A 21,149-nucleotide genomic window follows, 5' to 3' on the forward strand; every position below is an offset into this window, starting at 1 on the left:
CGCCATTTTTCCACAAATTTGCAGAATTTTTGCCAAATTCTGAATAGAGTATTCACATCAAAGATTTAGTTTTATCTGTATTATTTCTTTCATCATTTTTCAAATTAAAATCAACATCACCATTCAAAACCGTACAGTTTATTGACTGAGTATATTTAGTGGGGGACCCCCCACAGTACCCAGTTTCTGAGACAGACCCATATCTGATAGACCAGGGCTTTTCAAAGTGTGGGGCTCGCCTCCCCTGGGGGGCGCCAGAGTTCTTCAGGGGGGGGTGCAACGTGAGGAAAAATAAACCAGAATAAGTTACTATTGCGGACATTTAGCGAACTTCAGCTAGCCTTTACCAGAGACAAAATGGATCGATTTTTAGTACCTAAAGCTACAGTGAGTGAAGAGACAGAGTCTGGGCCAAGCAAAAAAAAAAAAAAACACCCTCCAGGATTTCGCGATTTGCAACGTCAATGCAAATTCAACCAATCCACGCAAATTCAGGGCGGTGTTGGATATAACTACAATCACCGCAACCTTCCTGCAAATTTGACCAATCATTGGCGTCGTCTTGAGGTGACGTCGACAATGACTTCTGCCTGACTTCCATGTATACGTTCAAGAGAAGCAGCATGTGCTCAGTGTTGCCAGATTGGGCGGTTTTAAGTGCATTTTGGCGGGTTTTGAACATATTTTGGGCTGGAAAACGTCAGCAGTATCTGGCAACACTGTGTGCGAGTCAGTGTTTATATAGGCTTAAATTCTGTTACTGAAAGTGTGTTATGTTTACAGTGAAGGACTGTGTGCACTTTACATTATTTTTTTTTTACTTAATACAAGAAATTAATGGATGCCAACATTTTTGCCAAAATGGCATTTTATTTTCCATTGTTTAGGCAGCTTCAGCATCATACTGTGAGATTCTGTTCAAATTGTTTTTTTTTTCTTCTATGAAGCCTGAGCCATTTATTTTATTAGTTTATAATTATTGTTTAATTTAGTCTTCAGGAGAGACTGACTGTACACAGTACTAGTATTAATAGTTTTCTTTCTTACATGAAAGCTGAGGCATTTATATTATATTTTAAGGTAACTTCATGTTGTGCTGTGAGGTTCTCTGCACTTTAACTTTAGAACCAACAGGTGCATTTGGATAAGTAAAGCCTATTTTTCTGCATTTTTGTATTCCTGGTAATCTTTTATATTGGTAAAGTTGTTTATAGGACCATTTCTCAGTGTCTTTGTTTTTTTTTTAAATCAATAGTTTTTCAGGAATAACTTAATATTTAACATATCACTCACTTTTAATCACAAAAAGAGAAAATCGCAACAATTTCTCGCAACTTTCACTTCCTCCCGCAATGTAATCGCAACAAAAACCTAAAAAACACCGCAACTTTCATCGCAATTTTTTGGAAAACCCCCGCAACACCAGACATTTTAGCCCGCAACAATCACAAAAAAGACCCGCGGAATTCTGGGGGGACTGAAACAAGAAGGAAGTATGACCACGATTATTTAAAGTTTGGATTTTCATGGACTGGATCTGAAGATGCTCTACTGCCACAGTGTGTTGTCTGCCAAGAGATGCTAGCTAACGATGCTATGAGATGTTTAAAATGTGTAAAACAAGATGTTTTAGAAAGCACAGATGTTTAAAATGTGAAAAAGAAAAAAATGTGTGTACAACAACCATTTTTTAAAAATACAAATGGAACATTAAGTATAGCAACAACAAAAATTGTAAGGGGGGAGCGCTGTTGTTTATTTGCTCTCTGGGGGGGGGGGGGGGGGGGGGGGGGGCTCACTCTCCCACACTTTGAAAACCCCTGTGATAGACCATTCAACGCCAGCCAATATTATTTAAATGTGTCACTCAGATCTGTGATGTATTTTGTATGAAAAATGAGTTTTTCCAACATGAGAAGATAAACTTCATATCTTCAAGCTAACGTGATGTTCTTTTTATTATATCGACATATTCAAAAACAAAAAAGTACCCAAATTTATCCAAAAAAATAAATAAATTATCAATTTCCTCACGAGTGACATATAGAGATTTCGGGCACGGTTTTGGTTCTCCATGTCCTGGATGGAGCTCGTATGAAAAACACAGTACAAGTGATGCATTTCCCAGTAAAACACTCATGTCATTTATATTATATATTTATTTTTTAAAAACCTCCTTACCTGTAATACCACCTCAATATCTGACAAAAGCTTTTATAAAAAAAGAAAGATTTATGCAATAGTTCTAAAAGGACCTACAGTCACTACCCAAAACATACAGCACTGTTATTCTGGACAGTGTAAAATATCTGCATTTTATACAAGCACATGCTTGTAATGACAACTTTACAAAGTGAGACATGATCTTATTTAAAACATTTTTAATTAGTCTGGGAAGCTTGGGCTCAAACAGACATTTCTCACAGCGTGTTAATGGTTTGAAGCAGGTACTTTGATGTTAAATGGTTTGGCGAGACGGTTGGTGGTAAACGTGTAGTACGTTTATTAAGATAATATTGTTAAATTGGACTAAAACGCTCAGCAGTGATGAAATTTTCATAATAGGGAAATGTCCCTAGGGCTTATGTACTGAATGAAGCTTAGAACTCAGTAACAGTTAGGCCATTATTAAAAAATGTTCTGTTTCCGGTCCACCGGCCGGGTGAGTGCCGTTTGTGCGGTTGAAACATGTATTTTCCACAGACCATTTATTTATTCACTTTACTCAAATACAAAGTAAACTGGCAGTAAATCTTTCTTTTCTTGCGTATTGCATCATGAGGCGTTCCTGGCTTGTAAATCTCTTATTTCCGGTGTATGACACATTCACGCAGCTGAGCATGCTATGCATTAACAACGACAATGGTCTGCAGTGGCGGCTACACAATTAAACACTCAGTGAACATTTCTCCATTTGTGTATGAAAATACACTCCAACCACTCAGTTTGGGTTCATTTACAACCAACGGTGTCTTTTGATGCCAGCACGTAATTGAACGAGAGAAGACTGGTTTACTGGAGACAAAATAAGCGTTATCTCTGCTTCTGTTCTCTCCCTGACACACTACTGCCTCCGCCGAGTGCGCGCGCACACACCGCATGTCGGGGCCGCGGATGAGTTACTCTCCCCTGATCAACGAAGTTGGCGGGGAATTTTTGGTTATTATCGGTACAAACAGCACGAATCACAACTTAAATGAGTGCGGTTCAGTTTGACATCATTGTCAGTCCGTTAGATAAACATTTAATTTTATTAAAATCGAAAATTAATATTTAGAGCCTGTGGGCTACAAAAATAGTCATTAAAGTAGCCGGCTGGACTTAATTGTATGGCTGGCAGCCGGCGCTTGTGGAAAGCCCTGCATTCCGCGCAGAATATAGAATTGAATCAGCTCTGTGCATGCGCCGTGCGGCACAAAAAAATGACAGCCACCATGAAGGAAGGAGATCCGGAGTTTTCAAACATTTGCTTAAGTGTGAAATCGCAAAATGGTATTCTGGCGAACAACAAAATAGTAAAGATTCAGAAAAACAAATCATTCAGTGATCATTTTAATAGTGTAATTTCATCCGAACTAGGCCTAACGCTCGATTTAGAACTACAAAAAATCCGTGTGTTGGACATTTTAAGTACCTTTGTAAAAGTTTTGCAAATGTTGCAGTCAGCATTTAAAATGCTAACTTACATAGGTAGATGGTCAATGTTACAGTTGGATCTTAGCTCAAGGATAGAAATAATTAAGATGAATGTATTGCCAAGACTATTGTATTTGTTCCAAACTTTGCCAGTAATGATTCCACAGAAACAGTTTATAGAGTGGGATAGATGGATTGCTAGGTTCATTTGGGCGGGTAAGAGACCTCGGATTAGATATCGCACCATGCAACTCCCTAAAGACAAAGGGGGCATGGCAGTACCAAAACTGCAAGATTACTTTTATGCAGCACAACTCAGGGCAGTATATTGCTGGTGCAATGAAAAATATATAGCCAGATGGAAAGACATAGAGATGAAAGAAAGGGCCAGCCCACTTCAAATACTAATAACTAATAGGGAACTATTCAAGCAAGAAGAAGTACAGCTGAGCCCAATAAGCAAATTCACATTGGAGATTTGGCATTTGGTAATAAAAAAATATACATTGCAGGCAGAAACTAAGATCTTGAGGTGGATATCTCACGATAATAGATTTAAACCAGGGTTAAGGGACCAAGGCTTTGAGAGGTGGGCACAAAAGGGTATTACAGCTATATGCACACTTGTCGAGGGAGGGGAAATGAAGAGCTTTCAAGTCCTAAGGGATACATTTGGGTTAGAGGCAAGGGAGCTATTTCGATATTTTCAGGTAAGGGACTATTATTTAAAGGAAATTAAAGCAAAAGAACCGAGGGAGCAGAATGGGATCATTAAAATAATCATAAAAGCATATGAAGGAAGAACATGTAGAGTAATCTCAGCTCTATACCAAGCTATTGGTGCCAGTGGGGGTAACTCAACCATGTACATTAAAGAAAAATGGGAAAAAGAGCTGGGCATAGAAATAACAGAAGAGAACTGGAACGATGTATGCACATCCCAACAATCAACAACGGGTTCTAGAGTATGGCGAGAATTTGGGTGGAAGAACATAAGGTTTTTCATAACACCAAAGATGACTGGGAGATACACACCACACAAAAGCTTATGTTGGAGACTATGTGGACAGGCGGAAGCAGATCATGCACATGTGTTCTGGAAATGCCAAAAAATAGAGACGTACTGGGAGGGAGTGTGGTGCGAACTAAAAAAAATACTGGGATATGAGATACAAAAAACATCTTTGGTACTGTATTTGGGATATATACCACAAGACGAGGTCCAAGGAGAAGATGTATACCTGTTTAAAGTATTACTTGCAGCTAGCCGAAAAGCAATTACAAGAGCATGGTATAAGGAAGACCCCCCAACTCTAGAACAGTGGCTTAGTATTGTGGAAGAGATTTACAGCATGGAAAAGCTATCATACATTTTGAAAATGAGGGAAGAACAATTTGAAAAGAAATGGGAGAAATGGTATTGGTACAAGGAGGAAGATGATACCACGGACTGAATGATAATGTGTCAGACTTGATTGTTTACATCTACAACAGTATAAATGAAGGGACCCATAAGCTGTTCATACCTTATTTCTTTTATTTTATATTTTAATGTTATTGTTATTACTATATCTTTTTTACATGTTATTTTCCTGTTCTTTTATTCTTGTACATTGTATTTGGATGTAAAAGATCTAATAAAAAACAAAGTTTAAAAAAAAAAATAAAATAAAATAAAATGCTAACTTAAGTTTTTGTACAAGTTTCAGTTGATTAAACCGTCATTTTATTAAATGTGTCTGCTTTTGTAATAAAAAAGTACTGAAAGGAAAAGCAAACACAGCATTGCGATTTCTTATCTATCCATCCATATATTAAAAAAAAAAAAAAATCCCTCCCTCCCGACTGAAAATTTTTTTGCTCACCCGGTGGGCAGGAAACGGATTTTTTTTTAAGGATGGCCTTAACTACAGGTTTATTTCTGTTCCGTGATTTCGAGGTGTGTATCAGGACCTGGATCCCATCATGGTTCATCAACATGAGAGTGGAGCAGGAGTGGGCAGGACTGAGATTTGTATGCGTGTGACTTGACTAGATGCTTGGACAGTTAAAGTGGGACGTCACAAAAATGCGTTCCTTATTTATTATTATTATTTTAAACTGCAATAAAGTTTAGTTTGGGGTTTTCTGTTCTTTTTACTTTCCCAGCTGAAATGTTCGCAGTGTAGCTTCGCACCATACCTGTGCTCCATTGACCTCAGCGCTGTGCAGAGCCGTGATCGTGTCCGTGAGGTTGTGAGCCTCATCGATAATGACGATCTGATCCTTCAGTTTGATCCCGGATGCCTTGCGAGTCGCAGCATGAAGGAGTGACTGATACGGCAACACCACCACCTGAGAGATGGAGGGGGGGAAAATAATAATAATAAAATAAAAATACCCTTTAAAACTGGTATCACTGAAACTCTGATTTAGGGCTACATTCCCTTAGTTTGTCACCAAACATGACCGATCACTAGGGTGCATCAGTTGCCCCCTAAAAATGAAAAGTTCCTCCGATCATGATGCATTTTTGTTTTTATGTTCCTTTTGGTAAGAAAACACACTGGGTGAAATATTTTGACAAAGTTTAATGGTGGCACCAGGAGCTCAAAGTTATGGAAAAAGCTGCTATTTTATGACTTTTATGACAAAATTTCAATCACTTTTAATGAAGCATTATGGCACCTTATAGAGTATACCAAATATCTTAGATACACATTTTTAGTACATATTCTAAATATATTATCAAGCACAGTTTGAGTTTTAGCTGTTCATTAAATCATTGTTCAACTACCGTATTTTCCGGACTATACGTCGCTCCGGAGTTTAAGTCGCATCAGCCAAAAAATGCATTATGAAGACAAAACAAACAAACAAACAAACAAAAAAAAACATATATACGTCGCACCAGACTACAAGTTGCACTTTTTTGAAGGGTTATTCTATCCATAGAATCTGTGATTCTATCTGATAAGCGGCGCGTGGTTACTGCGCGACTGCATTGCTTATTTAATAAACGAACAGCTGAGCAGTGATAACGTGCCCTTTGCCCTGTAAGTAGCCTAGTCTGATTATTTTAAATATCTACTACTATCTTTAATACCATCACTATCGTGATTACTAATAGCCTATATTATTATTATAACTAATATTAGTAGCCTATTACTGATGCATTAATCAGTTTGCATTTAGAATATTTTTACCGGTAGGGCTTATTATCGCCCCATGGCTCTTTCATCTGTGTTATTAAAGCTGTAGTCATCATCGAGGAGTGTCATTCTTCATTTCTGTCGAATTTTATTTCATCAAATCAGAGATCAAGTAGGCTACATCATCTCCAAAGACAGGTACGGTAGTAAAAACAACCGTCTAGTGAAAAAAAAAAAAAAAAAAAAAAAAAACACCGCTCAGAGAAAAAAAAAAAAAAAACAGGCAGAAAGTGCGCCTGCCAGTTAACGTCATATCAGATAAAAACATTAAACGTTATTCAGACCATTTTCTTTTTGGCGGCATATTTCTGTTCAGTCGTTGTTGTTGTAATGCTAATTTGTTTTGTTGTTGTCAGTTGTAACGGTATTTTTTTCTTTCAGTGGTATTAATAGAGTACACGGCACATACTTGCATGCAAAGCTACATAGCGCCCTCTCACGGTGGGAAAAAAATATATATACGTCGCACCGGAGTATAATGGCGCTTTTCCACTACCAACGTGGCTGAGTTGGGCTGAGTCGAGCTGAGCGGGGCTGTTGGAGTTGCATTTCAACTACAACCGCGCTGAACCGTGCTGGCTGGAAGTGGGTGGACACATTGGGTGGAGTTAGCGAAAGTGGGTGGACGTCACGTGATGTCGTTAGGCGGCGCAAACAGTGACATCAGTGATCTTTTAAGCGGTAGTCTCACGACCCGGATAGTAAACAATAAACATGGAGTCGTTAGTGTTGCTGGTCTTGGTGCTGTGGCTTGTTGTCACCGACAACGCCAACAGATACTGGCAAGAGCGTATAGATGAGGCGAGGCGCATAAGGCTTCAGAAATTCTCATAATTCGTAATTATTATTCTTCCGGGTTTACGGTGTTTACAGATCCCAGCATGCTCGCGGGGCGTGTGTGGGCATGTGAGGACACTCCTCCTCACCAATCAGTGCACAGGGGAGTGTCTCCTCACGCCCCTAGCCCCACTCGGCTCGGTTTGGCTCGCTTCAGCCCCACTCCAAAACCGTGCGAGTTTTGGGTGCTAAGCAGGGCTGAAGCGAGCCGAGTCGTGCTGCTCTAAGGTAGTCGAAACACGAGCCGTGTCGGGCTGAAGTGAGCTGAAAAAGGGTAGTGGAAAAGGGCCATAAGTCGCATGGCCAGCCGAACCATGAAAAAAAGTGCGACTTATAGTCCGAAAAATACGGTACTTTTAAACAATACAAATGTATTATGAATCACATTAATGCTTCTCAATCCCTTGCAAAAGGTTCTTAACATGATCTCTGGCTCACAAGAAATCAATAAATGGAGTCCAACATTGTGATTCAAACCTTATGCGAAAACATAAAATAAGCGTTTTTTGGCAAAAAAAAAAAAAAAATGAACCTCATGGTGCCACCATTAGACTTTTGAATATGGTCAAAAAATTTTACAGGATGTCTTTATTGGTGAAAAAGAACACCCAGACAAAAATGCATCAGATTTTATGAAAGTGAGGGCAACTGATGCACCCTACCGATCACACTAGATACGCAAATTATAAGAAATGAATGACGTACCTAGAAACTTAACCGTAAAACCTTGATTTGGCTTATGCTAGTAGTGAAAAAGATCATTCTGATATTATATACTGTATATACACCAGAGGTAGACAGTAACAAAGTACATTTACTTGAGTATCTGTACTTTACTTGAGTATTATTTTTTTGGGAAACTTATGACTTTAACTTCACTACATTTGAAAGGCAAATATTGTATTTTTCACTCCACTACATTTCTATCAAGCTCCTCGTTACTATGAAGCAGCTTTGAAAGTGGATGTTTTTTCTTTTCTTTTCTAAAACGTGATTGGTTTTTTCACAGGTGACACTGAGACAGCCTATCAGTAATCACTAGAGTCACGTCACGTCCATAGACTGTATAAAATCAAGTTCAGCGATTTCTCAGCAGCGTTATTTAACACGATCAGTTAATGGCAGAATGGAAGGAGGCGGTTCTTCTGGAGAACGCACGCACTCATGGCCCATGAACCCATGTTTCAGTTTACTGAAAGGATTAACGATTCGTTTGCCAAAAACGAACCACATCACGGCCTACAAAAACTTGCTGTCCAACCTGCGGAAGCATATTGAGGGATATAAACGTTTTATTCCAAGAGAAAGCTTGCAATGAAGTTGTGTGTGCTTTTAGAGCTAGCGATAACGTTGCAATAGCTATACAGTCTGGTTAGTCAAATGACTTTCTATGGATTTATCCGCCAAGCTGCCATCTCCTTGTCCACGGTAGGGGTGGCACGGTTCACAAAAGTCGTGGTTCGGTACGTATTGCGGTTTGAGGTCTGCGGTTCGGTACGTATTGCGTTTTTTTTTAAATCTTAAGTACTCTGTATTTGGGCATATAGCCTACTATTTACCTTAAGTAAACATAGTTTAGGATACAGCATTTAAGAGAGGTTAAAATTATAGTTACAATGAAATAATCATGCACAAACTGAGTTTGAGTTGACATAAGCACATTTTATGAACAATCTCTGATGAAAAGCCAGGTAGTATTTTGAAACAGCAAGAGGGAAGACATGGATGATTTCAACAGCTTTTTTATTTACTACAGTATTTATACAAAGTGTCAGGAGTGTTTGCTGCCATGTTGTGGCATCTAGAGGAACCAGGTGTCTTTTGTCACATACAGAGTTTTCATAATTGGAAGAAATAAAAAAATGAGTTCTTAAAGCTTACTTTTGAACAGATGTGTGTGTTAAAGTATTCCCACGAGTGTACGGCATTCGTACTTTACAAAGCTTGCATATTGTGACGTTTTTGTCAATTGATTTTTTGCCGGCGTCATCGCATGTAATGGGAAAACCAAAATGTTCCCACACACCTGATTTGAATGCCGCGGGGGCATCCTCTATGTACGACGACCTGCCTTCTCCACTCCCACTTGCCATTTTTGCACTTGCCATCCACACTCCGCTGTCACTTCAATTCTCGCGCGAAAGAGAACCACGTGGTTTCATACGGGCATTCGGCTTTTTTTTTTGGCGAACGTCTTAAATAGGGGTACCGCGGTTTATACGCGTATTGCACCGCAACAGGCGTATCGTACGGTTCGTTTTTTTTTCCCATAACCGTGCCAAGCCTAGTCCACGGCTAACGTTTACACATAGCTAGTTAACGTGGACACTGTTAGCATGTAAAAACGGAGTTACGCCAACATGAATAACGTTAACTTACCTGAAGTGCTTTCAGAAATATATGTTTTAGCATAATCTTGCCAAATAAACAGAATGTAGAAATCTTTTCTAGTAGCTCTAGCTACCCAATATGATTTTTGAGTTTGAAAAGAGTTTGCTCGCATGTCAGGTGGAGTTTCACTGACTAGCTAGCTTAATGTTAAACCACCATGATGCACAGCATGTGTTCATTTTGTGAATTCACGTTTCTGTCTTTGGTAACGGCGTTAGGTTTTGTAAGTGTTGTGGCAATAATACAACAATGCGTTGACAGAAAATGTACTTTTAATACTTAAGTATTTTTAAAAGCGAGTCCTTCAGTACTTTTAACTTAAGTAAAAATTTGACTGGACAACTTTCACTTGTATCGGAGTAACAGTTGGCCAGTGGGATCTGTACTTTGACTTAAGTAATGAAGATGGGTACTTTGTCCACCTCTGATACACACACACACACACACTCTTTATATCCCACTTACGTTCAATATACTTTGGACAAAACGTGAGCTGGATTACTTGAGGTTAACTAGTCTGAGGATTTCAGAAACGTTTTACATTTGCCAGCGTTGTAGTCGAGTCACTAAACCTCAAGTCCAAGTCCAGTCTCGAGTCCCCACTGTTGAAGTCGGAGTCATTAAAAAAAAAAAAAAAAAAAGAGTCAAGTCCGAGTCAACACTCCAACCGCACCATTTGACGGTGACTGTTTCAGCCCCGTTAACATTAGTTTGTTCCTGAACATGATGTATGAATGCGCTTCTGTTTATCAGGGAGTGTGAAGTATTCTGTCAGAGATGTTTGGGAGACGGATGGAAGTGCAGAAGGTTGGTTTATTAATACAAGTGAAGACTGTAAACGATCCAGAACGGCAGGCAAAAATCGTAAAACAGGCGATAGGTCGAGCGAGGCACAAACAGGCTATCGTAGAATCGGCAGAATCAAAGACGAGAAACAGGAAATCAGGAAACAAGGCTTGGTAATGTGTCAGCAATGCAACTCAATACTTCGCAAAGTAAATGTGTTTTCACAGAATTTATATACATCAGTGCGCTGATTGTGCCTTAATTCTGTGCAGGTGCGAGTTGCTTACAGCGCGCCCGAGGGTCTATCTGATGCATGCGTCAAGGCGCACAGGTGGGACACACTTACACGAAATTAGTACAAAAATTAAATGTAGGTATAAATATCTTACGCCAAATTATGGCATGTTACAAATAAAAAAAAAAAAAAAAAAAAAAATCAGAGTCCTCATCTCCAATTTACGAGTCCGAGTCCAAGTCCTTAAAAGCAGGGCGCAAGTCCTGGACTCCAGTACTACAAGCCTGACATTTGCATATTCATAGATCGTGGAATTTTAATAAGGGTGAAAGTATAGAAGTTCCTGGGCAATTTATTTAGTTTCATTTTACAACCCCGATTCCAAAAAAGTTGGGACAAAGTACAAATTGTAAATAAAAACGGAATGCAATGATGAAGTTTCAAAATTCCATATTTTATTCAGAATAGAACATAGATGACATATCAAATGTTTAAACTGAGAAAATGTATCATTTAAAGAGAAAAATTAGGTGATTTTAAATTTCATGACAACACCACATCTCAAAAAAGTTGGGACAAGGCCATGTTTCCCACTGTGAGACATCCCCTTTTCTCTTTACAACAGTCTGTAAACGTCTGGGGACTGAGGAGACAAGTTGCTCAAGTTTAGGGATAGGAATGTTAACCCATTCTTGTCTAATGTAGGATTCCAGTTGCTCAACTGTATTAGGTCTTTTTTGTCGTATCTTCCGTTTTATGATGCGCCAAATGTTTTCTATGGGTGAAAGATCTGGACTGCAGGCTGGCCAGTTCAGTACCCGGACCCTTCTTCTACACAGCCATGATGCTGTAATTGATGCAGTATGTGGTTTGGCATTGTCATGTTGGAAAATGCAAGGTCTTCCCTGAAAGAGACGTCGTCTGGATGGGAGCATATGTTGCTCTAGAACCTGGATATACCTTTCAGCATTGATGGTGTCTTTCCAGATGTGTAAGCTGCCCATGCCACACGCACTAATGCAACCCCATACCATCAGAGATGCAGGCTTCTGAACTGAGCGCTGATAACAACTTGGGTCGTCCTTCTCCTCTTTAGTCCGAATGACACGGTGTCCCTGATTTCCATAAAGAACTTCACATTTTGATTCGTCTGACCACAGAACAGTTTTCCACTTTGCCACAGTCCATTTTAAATGAGCCTTGGCCCAGAGAAGACGTCTGCGCTTCTGGATCGTGTTTAGATACGGCTTCTTCTTTGAACTATAGAGTTTTAGCTGGCAACGGCGGATGGCACGGTGAATTGTGTTCACAGATAATGTTCTCTGGAAATATTCCTGAGCCCATTTTGTGATTTCCAATACAGAAGCATGCCTGTATGTGATGCAGTGCTGTCTAAGGGCCCGAAGATCACGGGCACCCAGTATGGTTTTCCAGCCTTGACCCTTACGCACAGAGATTCTTCCAGATTCTCTGAATCTTTTGATGATATTATGCACTGTAGATGATGATATGTTCAAACTCTTTGCAATTTTACACTGTCGAACTCCTTTCTGATATTGCTCCACTATTTGTCGGCGCAGAATTAGGGGGATTGGTGATCCTCTTCCCATCTTTACTTCTGAGAGCCGCTGCCACTCCAAGATGCTCTTTTTATACCCAGTCATGTTAATGACCTATTGCCAATTGACCTAATGAGTTGCAATTTGGTCCTCCAGCTGTTCCTTTTTTTGTACCTTTAACTTTTCCAGCCTCTTATTGCCCCTGTCCCAACTTTTTTGAGATGTGTTGCTGTCATGAAATTTCAAATGAGTCAATATTTGGCATGAAATTTCAAAATGTCTGGCTTTCGACATTTGATATGTTGTCTATGTTCTATTGTGAATACAATATCAGTTTCTGAGATTTGTAAATTATTGCATTCCGTTTTTATTTACAATTTGTACTTTGTCCCAACTTTTTTGGAATCGGGGTTGTATTTTCTTTCTAACTTATGCATCTCTGAGCACACTGACATTGTGCGGTTATAGATAATCAATAACATGGTGGTAGGAGTTACTTTTACCACCCCGGAGTTGATTATTTTTCTGTAACAGTGCATCCTGAAGCATTTTATTTCTCTTATGCCACATAAATTTGCTTCTTTTTTTTTTTTTAAATCCATTTATAGTTACATTTAAATGCTATGGAACATCCTAGGAACACGTTAGTTCCTGTTACGTTATAGAAGCTATAAACAATTGCTCCCTTACCAGTTTATTTTTTCCTCTCTTGAGGATATTTACATCAAATTTGGAACTCTTACGGGTGTGTGTGTACCTGAGCTGCAGGAATAGCCAGCCGCGTGCTGTAATAAGGGCAGGTGTGTGCGTCTCGGCCGTGCTGCACGAGCTGCTCGATGTCTCTGACGCTCGCCAGCACCTCGTCTCGCATCGTCATCATCTTCTCGTAGCCTGAGAAACTGCAGGTCGCTTTGACAGCACCGCGGCGGCGCTTAGGCTCCGACTCCGCCTTGTTCTGTTTATCTGTATACAGAGGTCAAAGGTCAAATGTGACCTGGAATCCTACAATAATATTCCCCCCCCGCACATACATGTACAGTATATACAGCATATATCACATTTGTTTTTCATAATGCTCATGAGTGTTGCGTGTTTGAGAGTGCGTGATTCTGACCATGTTTATTTTTTTGCAGCTCCATACAGCGATCGTTGATCAGCTGAACGCTCCCCAGTCGTGCCACCTCTGGATTAATGCACAGATTCTGAAGAAACAAATACATCTCTAATTAAAAATTCTACTCATAAGATAGTTAAAAAAAAAAAAGCCTGAATTCTCTCCCTTTAAGCTATAAAACAATGTGATAACATCAGAGTGCGTGAGCAGGTCTAAACTCGCAGAACCAATGGAGAGTGTCCTCAGAGTCTTAGTATTATTTTTACTTTGTCATTAAAGGTGCAGTGTGTAATACTGAAGAAAAAAAAAAAAGTGTTCCTCGACCTGTAATACTCACAGAATTTCTAAAACACTTTGTGATGTGCAGTATTACCATTGAACGGATTTGATTAGTTTGTTCGTTTTTAGGATTCGGTGTACATTTTTTTTTTCCTCCCAGGTTGGAAATAACGTCCACCCCTAATGAGTACGGAGCTGCTAAGTTCCACCCCTTTCTTCTTCAAGCTCCTGGTCTCACACACTTTCAAATACTTAAAAACACCCTCTTTTGATCATCACAACTGGTTTATTAAAAATTTTACTGCCCTCTCAGTTAACTGTCTACTCATCTCTTAATAAGCAACACACTGCTGTAATTAGGGCTGCGTACCGGTACTGTGTACCGGTCTTATCTAACTGATCGTTATCAGTATGTTGATATAAATGGTGATATTTCTAGACGTACCGAGGTAAAGTTTGGTGTTCCACAAGGTTCTGTCTTGGGTCCACTGCTTTTTTCTCTATATATGTTACCTCTGGGCGATATTATTCGTAAACATTGTATTAGTTTCCACTGTTATGCTGATGACACACAGTTGTATGTCTCTGCAAAACCTGATGAGAGACACCAGCTTAATAAAATTGAGGAATGTGTTAAGGACATTAGACACTGGATGCTTATAAATTTCCTTCTGCTTAACTCTGACAAGACTGAAGTACTTGTGCTAGGACCACATACAGCTAGAAGTAAGTTTTCTGATTACACAGTAACTCTGGATGGCCTTTCTGTTTCTTCACGTGCAGCAGTAAAAGACCTCGGAGTGATTATTGACCCCAGTCTTTCATTCGAAACTCACATTGATAACATCACCCGGATAGCTTTCTTTCATCTCAGAAATATTGCAAAGATAAGAAATTTAATGTCATTGCATGATGCAGAAAAACTAGTCCATGCTTTCGTTACCTCCAGGTTGGATTATTGTAATGCCTTACTGTCTGGATGTTCCAATAAGTGCATAAACAAGCTCCAGTTAGTTCAAAATGCCGCAGCAAGAGTTCTTACTAGAACTAGAAAATATGACCACATCACGCCTGTCTTATCCACACTGCATTGGCTCCCAATCAAATTTCGTATTGATTATAAAATACTACTATTGACCTTTAAAGCACTAAATGGTCTCGCACCACAGTACCTGAGTGAACTTCTGCTCCTCTATGACCCGCCACGCCTACTTAGATCAAAAGGTGCAGGCTATCTGCTGGTACCTCGTATAGTGAAGGCTACATCAGGGGCAGAGCCTTTTCTTACAAAGCCCCACTGTTATGGAACAGCCTTCCAAGTAATGTTCGGGAATCAGACACCGTCTCAGCATTTAAGTCTAGGCTGAAAACATATCTGTTTAGTCAAGCCTTTTGTTAATGGTGTTTATGAGGTAAAGGAGTAGATCTGGAGGGTCCTCAGACATAGAGTGTTTTGGTAAACTGGGATGTATGGATGCTGTCAGTCCCCACTCGCTTGCTCACTCGAGTTTGTTGACGGTGCAGTGGCTGGCTGCTTTATGTCCCAGGGCTCCCTCATGCCTGTGTTACCTTCTGGCTCTCTCCTTTTAGTTATGCTGTCATAGTTAGTTGCCGGAGTCCCTGCTTGTACTCGGTGCAATATGTATACTGCTCCTACTTATTCAGGTGACACTGGGCATACCTAACCACCTGTGTTTTCTTTCTCTCCCCCCTCCACTCCAAATCTGTCCCTCTGAGTTACATGGAGTCAACAGGAAATCTTTTGGTGGAGACGGTGGGGACCTCGACTGGCTATTGTAGCCTGCAGGGAATCGGCCGTCAGACATTCTGTCGCATGTCCCAGACCCGGTGAAATGTAACTGAATTGTCTTGGCCAGGCCTAAGGGTCCCATCTGCATCTCATCATTGCTGAGGAGTGTGCTCCCATCACCCAATCAAACATCCAGCCAGAGCAGGTCATGATATATTTTTTTTTCCCTATTAACATGCCATTGTGTGTCATGCCTGATGTAAAGACTCTCGTCTCTGCGAGCCTACCACACAGATTTAATACTTGTCATTTTTAGGGCATACCTAACAACATGTTTTCTTTCTCTCCCCCCCCATCTGTCCCTCTGAGTTACATGTTGATCCTGGGATTGGGATGCTGGCCTCTTCTGCCCCTCGGACCTGCTTGATCCATCCTGGTGCCCTGTGTCTGGTCGGAGTTTTATCGCCCCACTCCTGTGAAGGACGGCCCCATGAGGACAGTTGAGGGTTATACCTGTTAAAACTGTTAATATTATAGTCAGGCTGTCTGTTGTTGCCCAAATGAGGATGGGTTCCCTTTTGAGTCTGGTTCCTCTCGAGGTTTCTTCCTCATGTCGTCTGAGGGAGTTTTTCCTTGCCACCGTCGCCACAGGCTTGCTCATTGGGGATAGATTAGGGATAAAATTAGCTCATGTTTTAAGTCGTTCAAATTCTGTAAAGCTGCTTTGCGACAATGTTTATTGTTAAAAGCGCTGTACAAATAAACTTGATTTGATTTGATACCGGTACAGATCCAAAATACCAGATCATGAAGTACCAGTACCGTACCGATATAAATTTACACCAAGTATATGCTTATTTTGTGACTGAAGATGCGTAAATCTAGTCTGGCTAACGCGACTTCAAAGCTCTGCGAGCATTTGGTCTGGCATAGATATTAAGCCAAACCGTTTCCCAGAGCCCGTGGTTGACCCGCCTCCCTGAAATGCCTCAGTTTGCTACTGGTCGAAGCCAGAAAAGGCTGTGACGAAGCTTAAACCAATCACATCACTCTTTCCTCTGACGTATGTGACGCGACGGGGCTAACTGGTAGATTAAACTCTTACCGAAGCCGGTCGGGAGCAAGGCGAAAACGTCCTTCCTTTCAATAAATACCTCCAGGGCTGCTCTTTGCTCCGTTTTCAATGAGAACTTGCTCCATGTTCGTAATGTTTCTAGTGAATGAAGCGCTTCCGGCATAGATTCTGTAAACAATCTATGGCTTCCGGTCGCAGTTCTACTACGTCACTGCCTTGAACACGCCTCTACCCAGGGCCGTTGGAGATGCTCAAAGTTGATTGGCTCCCGATTTTTCGGGTGCTTGGAAGAGCTGTAGATAGCTTGCTTGGGCAGACTAAGCTCGCAACAGGCCCTCGTGTTGCGTCACGCTTAGGATGGGCGGGCCCAGGCTAGCGTAAATCCTACCACAAAGACGAAAATTTAGCACTGGAAAAGACGTAAAATGCCGCGCTGAAACTTGAAATCAGAGCCATCTTTGATTTGAGATCCTCTCGCCACAGTCTCATGAGACATTGCGAGAGCTTGGCTGATCCAGCGTTCTGATTGGTCAAAAAGACTTAAAAGCAGGTCAGCCATTTTTCCTTTGCTGGCATCGGTGGCCTTTGTTGCTTTGTGTAATTTTGCCGCGCAAGTTAAAGGCTGCGGACTGCACGTAGTCTGTAGTACTCTAGTGTATTCACTTCTCGCTGTGAGACAACTTATGACTTTTTGTCCCAAGTTAACCATAGGGTGACTGAGAAGTGAGGTAGGAAACCTAGTTATGTTCGGTTTTCTTTGAATAAAGATACTGACAAGTTGTCAACAGTTTATTAATGTTTCTGTCATTATTGAAGAAGTTCAGAAGAATTTGTCAAATTGTTCAGGTACAGGTCCAGACCTGTACCTAAACCTCTGTACCGGTACCTGATGTTGCGTTTAGGTACGCAGCCCTAGCTGTAATCATTTAGAGTCTTGGGCTTGGTTGATGTCATGAACTTTAGTGAGCTTTGCATAAAGAAGAAGAACCTACCTTTATTTGTCACATGCACACACAAGCACTTCAGCCCAAGGCTGCTCCACGTTAACCTAACAGACACCTCACCGAATCCAGGGACGCATGTCTGGCGAAACGAATCAGAGATAAATCGCAAAAGAAGCATTTTTTTTTTTCGAAATTTGTGATTTTCATTTTTTTCCATCATGTGCAAGTTGAGATCTTGAAGAATGCAATCAGTATTTCAGATAATAGATTGTTTTGTTGGAAAAGCATACATTTTTTTGTTGCAAATTGTCTCGTTTTTGTCAGGACTGTAGCCTGCTGGGGGGTGTGGGTAAATTACCATACGGGCCATTCACATGATGATTTAAGTCTTTTGTTTTTGTTTTTTTCGCCAATCAGCTGTATGATACGAGCTGAGCTCGTGGCTACTTAAGCTGCATACAGGCGTGCAATTTCACTATGGAATGAGCAAGCTAAACACAGCGCAGAGGAGCTGAAACACCGCGAAGCAAACAGACGCACGGTAGTTACATCGGAGATCACCATTTCTAGCAAAAAAAACGCAACCAAAAGGAAGTGTTCTAGGACTACATTCCATCGGAGGCATTGGTGTGTGCAAGGCGACGTTTCTCTTTCTGATGGGGTAAGTTTATTAATCTAAGGTTGTGTGGTTATTTTTGCATGTAAAGGAGAGTGTTGTGGTTTGGTTACATGAAACTAGCATTGTGTTAGCACGATGATAACTATCTTTCTTTCTTACGGTGTGAGTAATTTTTCAACCACAAAACGTTAAAGTATACTTTAGGACTTATTTCTGTACTTCATAATTGTGTTGGGCATACTTTGCATGGAAGGAAAATTGACGTGGTGATCTTTGTTTACATGAAAGTAGCATCGTGCTAGCTCGTAGGGGGTAGGGCTTTCCTTAATATCATGCAGATGAGCACCATTATGTGCCCGCCCTGCACCCAGAGTAGCTGAGATGGAAAACTTTGAGGGCGATTTTCTCCCTTTTCTGTTTTAAGAGGTATACACTTTCAAAAGGCCACACGTTCTTCAAATATTGTCAGATCTCCACATGGAAGGCATCATTGGAAAGCTTAGAAACTGTACTTTCTGAATCTGTCAATAATTCAAAATGCCCCCGGGCAGACATGTGTCCCTGGATTCCGTGATCTGCATGTCTTTGGACCGTGGAGGAGAACATGCAAACTCCACACAGAAAGGCCCTCGCCGGCCGCTGGGCTCGAACCCAGGACCTTCTTGCTCTGAGGCGACAGTGCTAACTACTACACCGCCGTGCCGCCCATAAAAATAATATGACCAAATTACAGCCTGCCCCGCCTCTACTAGGTCTAACTTGTCATCATGTATACTTTGTGTGTGTGTGTGTGTGTGTGTGTGTGTGTGTATAAATATACTTGTCTCGACCCAAGATTGACCAAGCTGACTGTGGAGCCATATGGACTCTTTTGCACTTCATGCACGAACTGGGCCAGCTGCGAGTGTGTACGGCTGCAGTAATAAATCTGATATAAACACACAAACAAAAAATAAATAAATAATCCACACATTATGTTACACACACTCATGCTCACTTTAATTATTTCACATTTAAAATTAAAACATAAAAACCCTATACTCTTATAACACCAGTTATACTGACAGCAGGAACACAATAATCCCCCCCCCATATTAACTCATTTTTATTTTCATTTCCTTTACACACAGTACTGTACGGAAGCCGCGAGAGGCCCTTCATATAGGGCCCGTTTACACGAGGACGCTGTCGGGTAAAAACGACTAAATATTTTCTTGGAAGTGCCTTTCGTCTACACGGGGACGGCGTTTTCGAGGCTGAAAAACGGAAAAAATTGAAAACGCCTTCCAGAGTGGATAAGTTAAAAACAGCCCCCGTTGCATATCCGTCTAAACTACCCAATACGCGAAACTCTGCTCGGATCTGCTCACGTCGGGTACGCGTTTACGTCATAGTAAGAGCATGTGTGGCAGCGGGGGCGTGGTCAAGCGCCGGTCTGTGACAGGAGGGTGGAGTCAGGGAAGGTAAGTGGCAGAATCACTACACCTGATGTCAATTAACCTGTGTTTGTGTGTCTTCCCAGTGACCGCGCCCTATTTAAAGAGGGAGAGCAGAGAAGCTCATCCCCAAGCTAGACGCCGGTTGCGTGTGTCTCTGTTGGTTTAAAAATATTGTTAGACTGAAAAGTGTGGCAATAAAGCCTATTTGTAAACCTGATCTCTGTCCTGCCGTCCTCTGTGCTCCACCCACTCATATACAACGGCTACAGCATGTCTGATTACATCGATCCAACGGACCTTCAAGCTGCTCTGGCAACCTCACGAGTAGCCATAGGCAGAGTAGTCAAAGTTTTCGCGGCGCAGATGTGCAGATCAGACAAGACGGAAGACGTTGCGCATGCGTGCAGACATAGCGGAGGTCTTTCACAGCACCACTAAGCCGCCTGGCATGCACATCCAATTGAATTCCACACATTTATGCGTCACCGTATAGACGCAGATTTCCTCCTTGAAAAGTGAGAACGAAAACGAACTTTTGCGTTTTTGTTTCAGACCGTCCCCGTGTAAAGTGGGCCATAATCCTTTTTTTTTTTTATTCACCTTGTTATCCCGAGATAACGACATAATTAATTCAGGATCTCGAAAAAACAACAACTAATTCGAGATCTCGAGAAAACAAAACAATTATTCCGTGATCTCAAAAAAACACTTATTTCATGATCTCGAGAAAACAGCTGAGATTTGTAGCAGAGCTGCGCCCCCTGTGGGTCAGACAACGAAGACTTAGAAATTGTCGGACATGTAACAGAGCAGAAATGGCTTTTTACGATGCCTTGAGAGAGAGGGGGGCCAGTCTTCTGCGGAGGTGCCGCGGACTAATTTTGAAATTATCCCTTATTAAAAGACTTAATGCAATCTCTCCCTGTGTCAACCCCTGATCAAAATACTGCCTTATTAGGTGATCGATTATTCCAGACATTCTAATGACCAAAGTTGCGTCTATACAGAATGAGAAATAGCCCCAAAGTCAGCATATCACAAGTCTCTTGGCGCACCTGAATGAACCATTTCTCAGCTGTTTACTCGAGATCATGAAATAATTGTTTTGTTTTCTCGAGATCTCGAATTAGTTGTGTTGTTTTCTTGAGATCCTGAATTAATTATGTCGTTATCTCGGGATAACAAGGTGAATGAATAAAAAAAAAAAAAAAAAAAAAAAAGGGATTATATGAAGGGCCTCTCTCGGCTTCCGTAGTACTGCTTTACTGTTACTGATATTTTACTCCGTCTTACG

At 40.9% G+C, this 21,149-nt stretch overlaps 1 protein-coding gene across 3 annotated transcripts in view; it reads right to left on the minus strand.

Annotated features, from left to right (window-relative positions):
• Positions 1–21,149, minus strand: part of ddx11 (DEAD/H (Asp-Glu-Ala-Asp/His) box helicase 11) — a 115,157-nt gene that overhangs the window by 33,781 nt on the left and 60,227 nt on the right. For 2 of the 3 annotated variants that reach the window (XM_060923267.1, XM_060923266.1), the window contains exons 8-11: positions 19,237–19,344; positions 13,750–13,837; positions 13,393–13,598; positions 5,818–5,970 (exon numbers count right to left, since the gene is read on the minus strand). In XM_060923267.1, coding sequence (XP_060779250.1) covers positions 5,818–5,970; positions 13,393–13,598; positions 13,750–13,837; positions 19,237–19,344 — 555 coding nt within the window. The remainder of the gene's footprint in view (positions 1–5,817; positions 5,971–13,392; positions 13,599–13,749; positions 13,838–19,236; positions 19,345–21,149) is intronic. The other variant, XM_060923268.1, reaches the window with a different exon arrangement.

Source organism: Neoarius graeffei, chromosome 6, assembly GCF_027579695.1.
Source record: "Neoarius graeffei isolate fNeoGra1 chromosome 6, fNeoGra1.pri, whole genome shotgun sequence".
Lineage (NCBI taxonomy): Eukaryota > Metazoa > Chordata > Actinopteri > Siluriformes > Ariidae > Neoarius > Neoarius graeffei.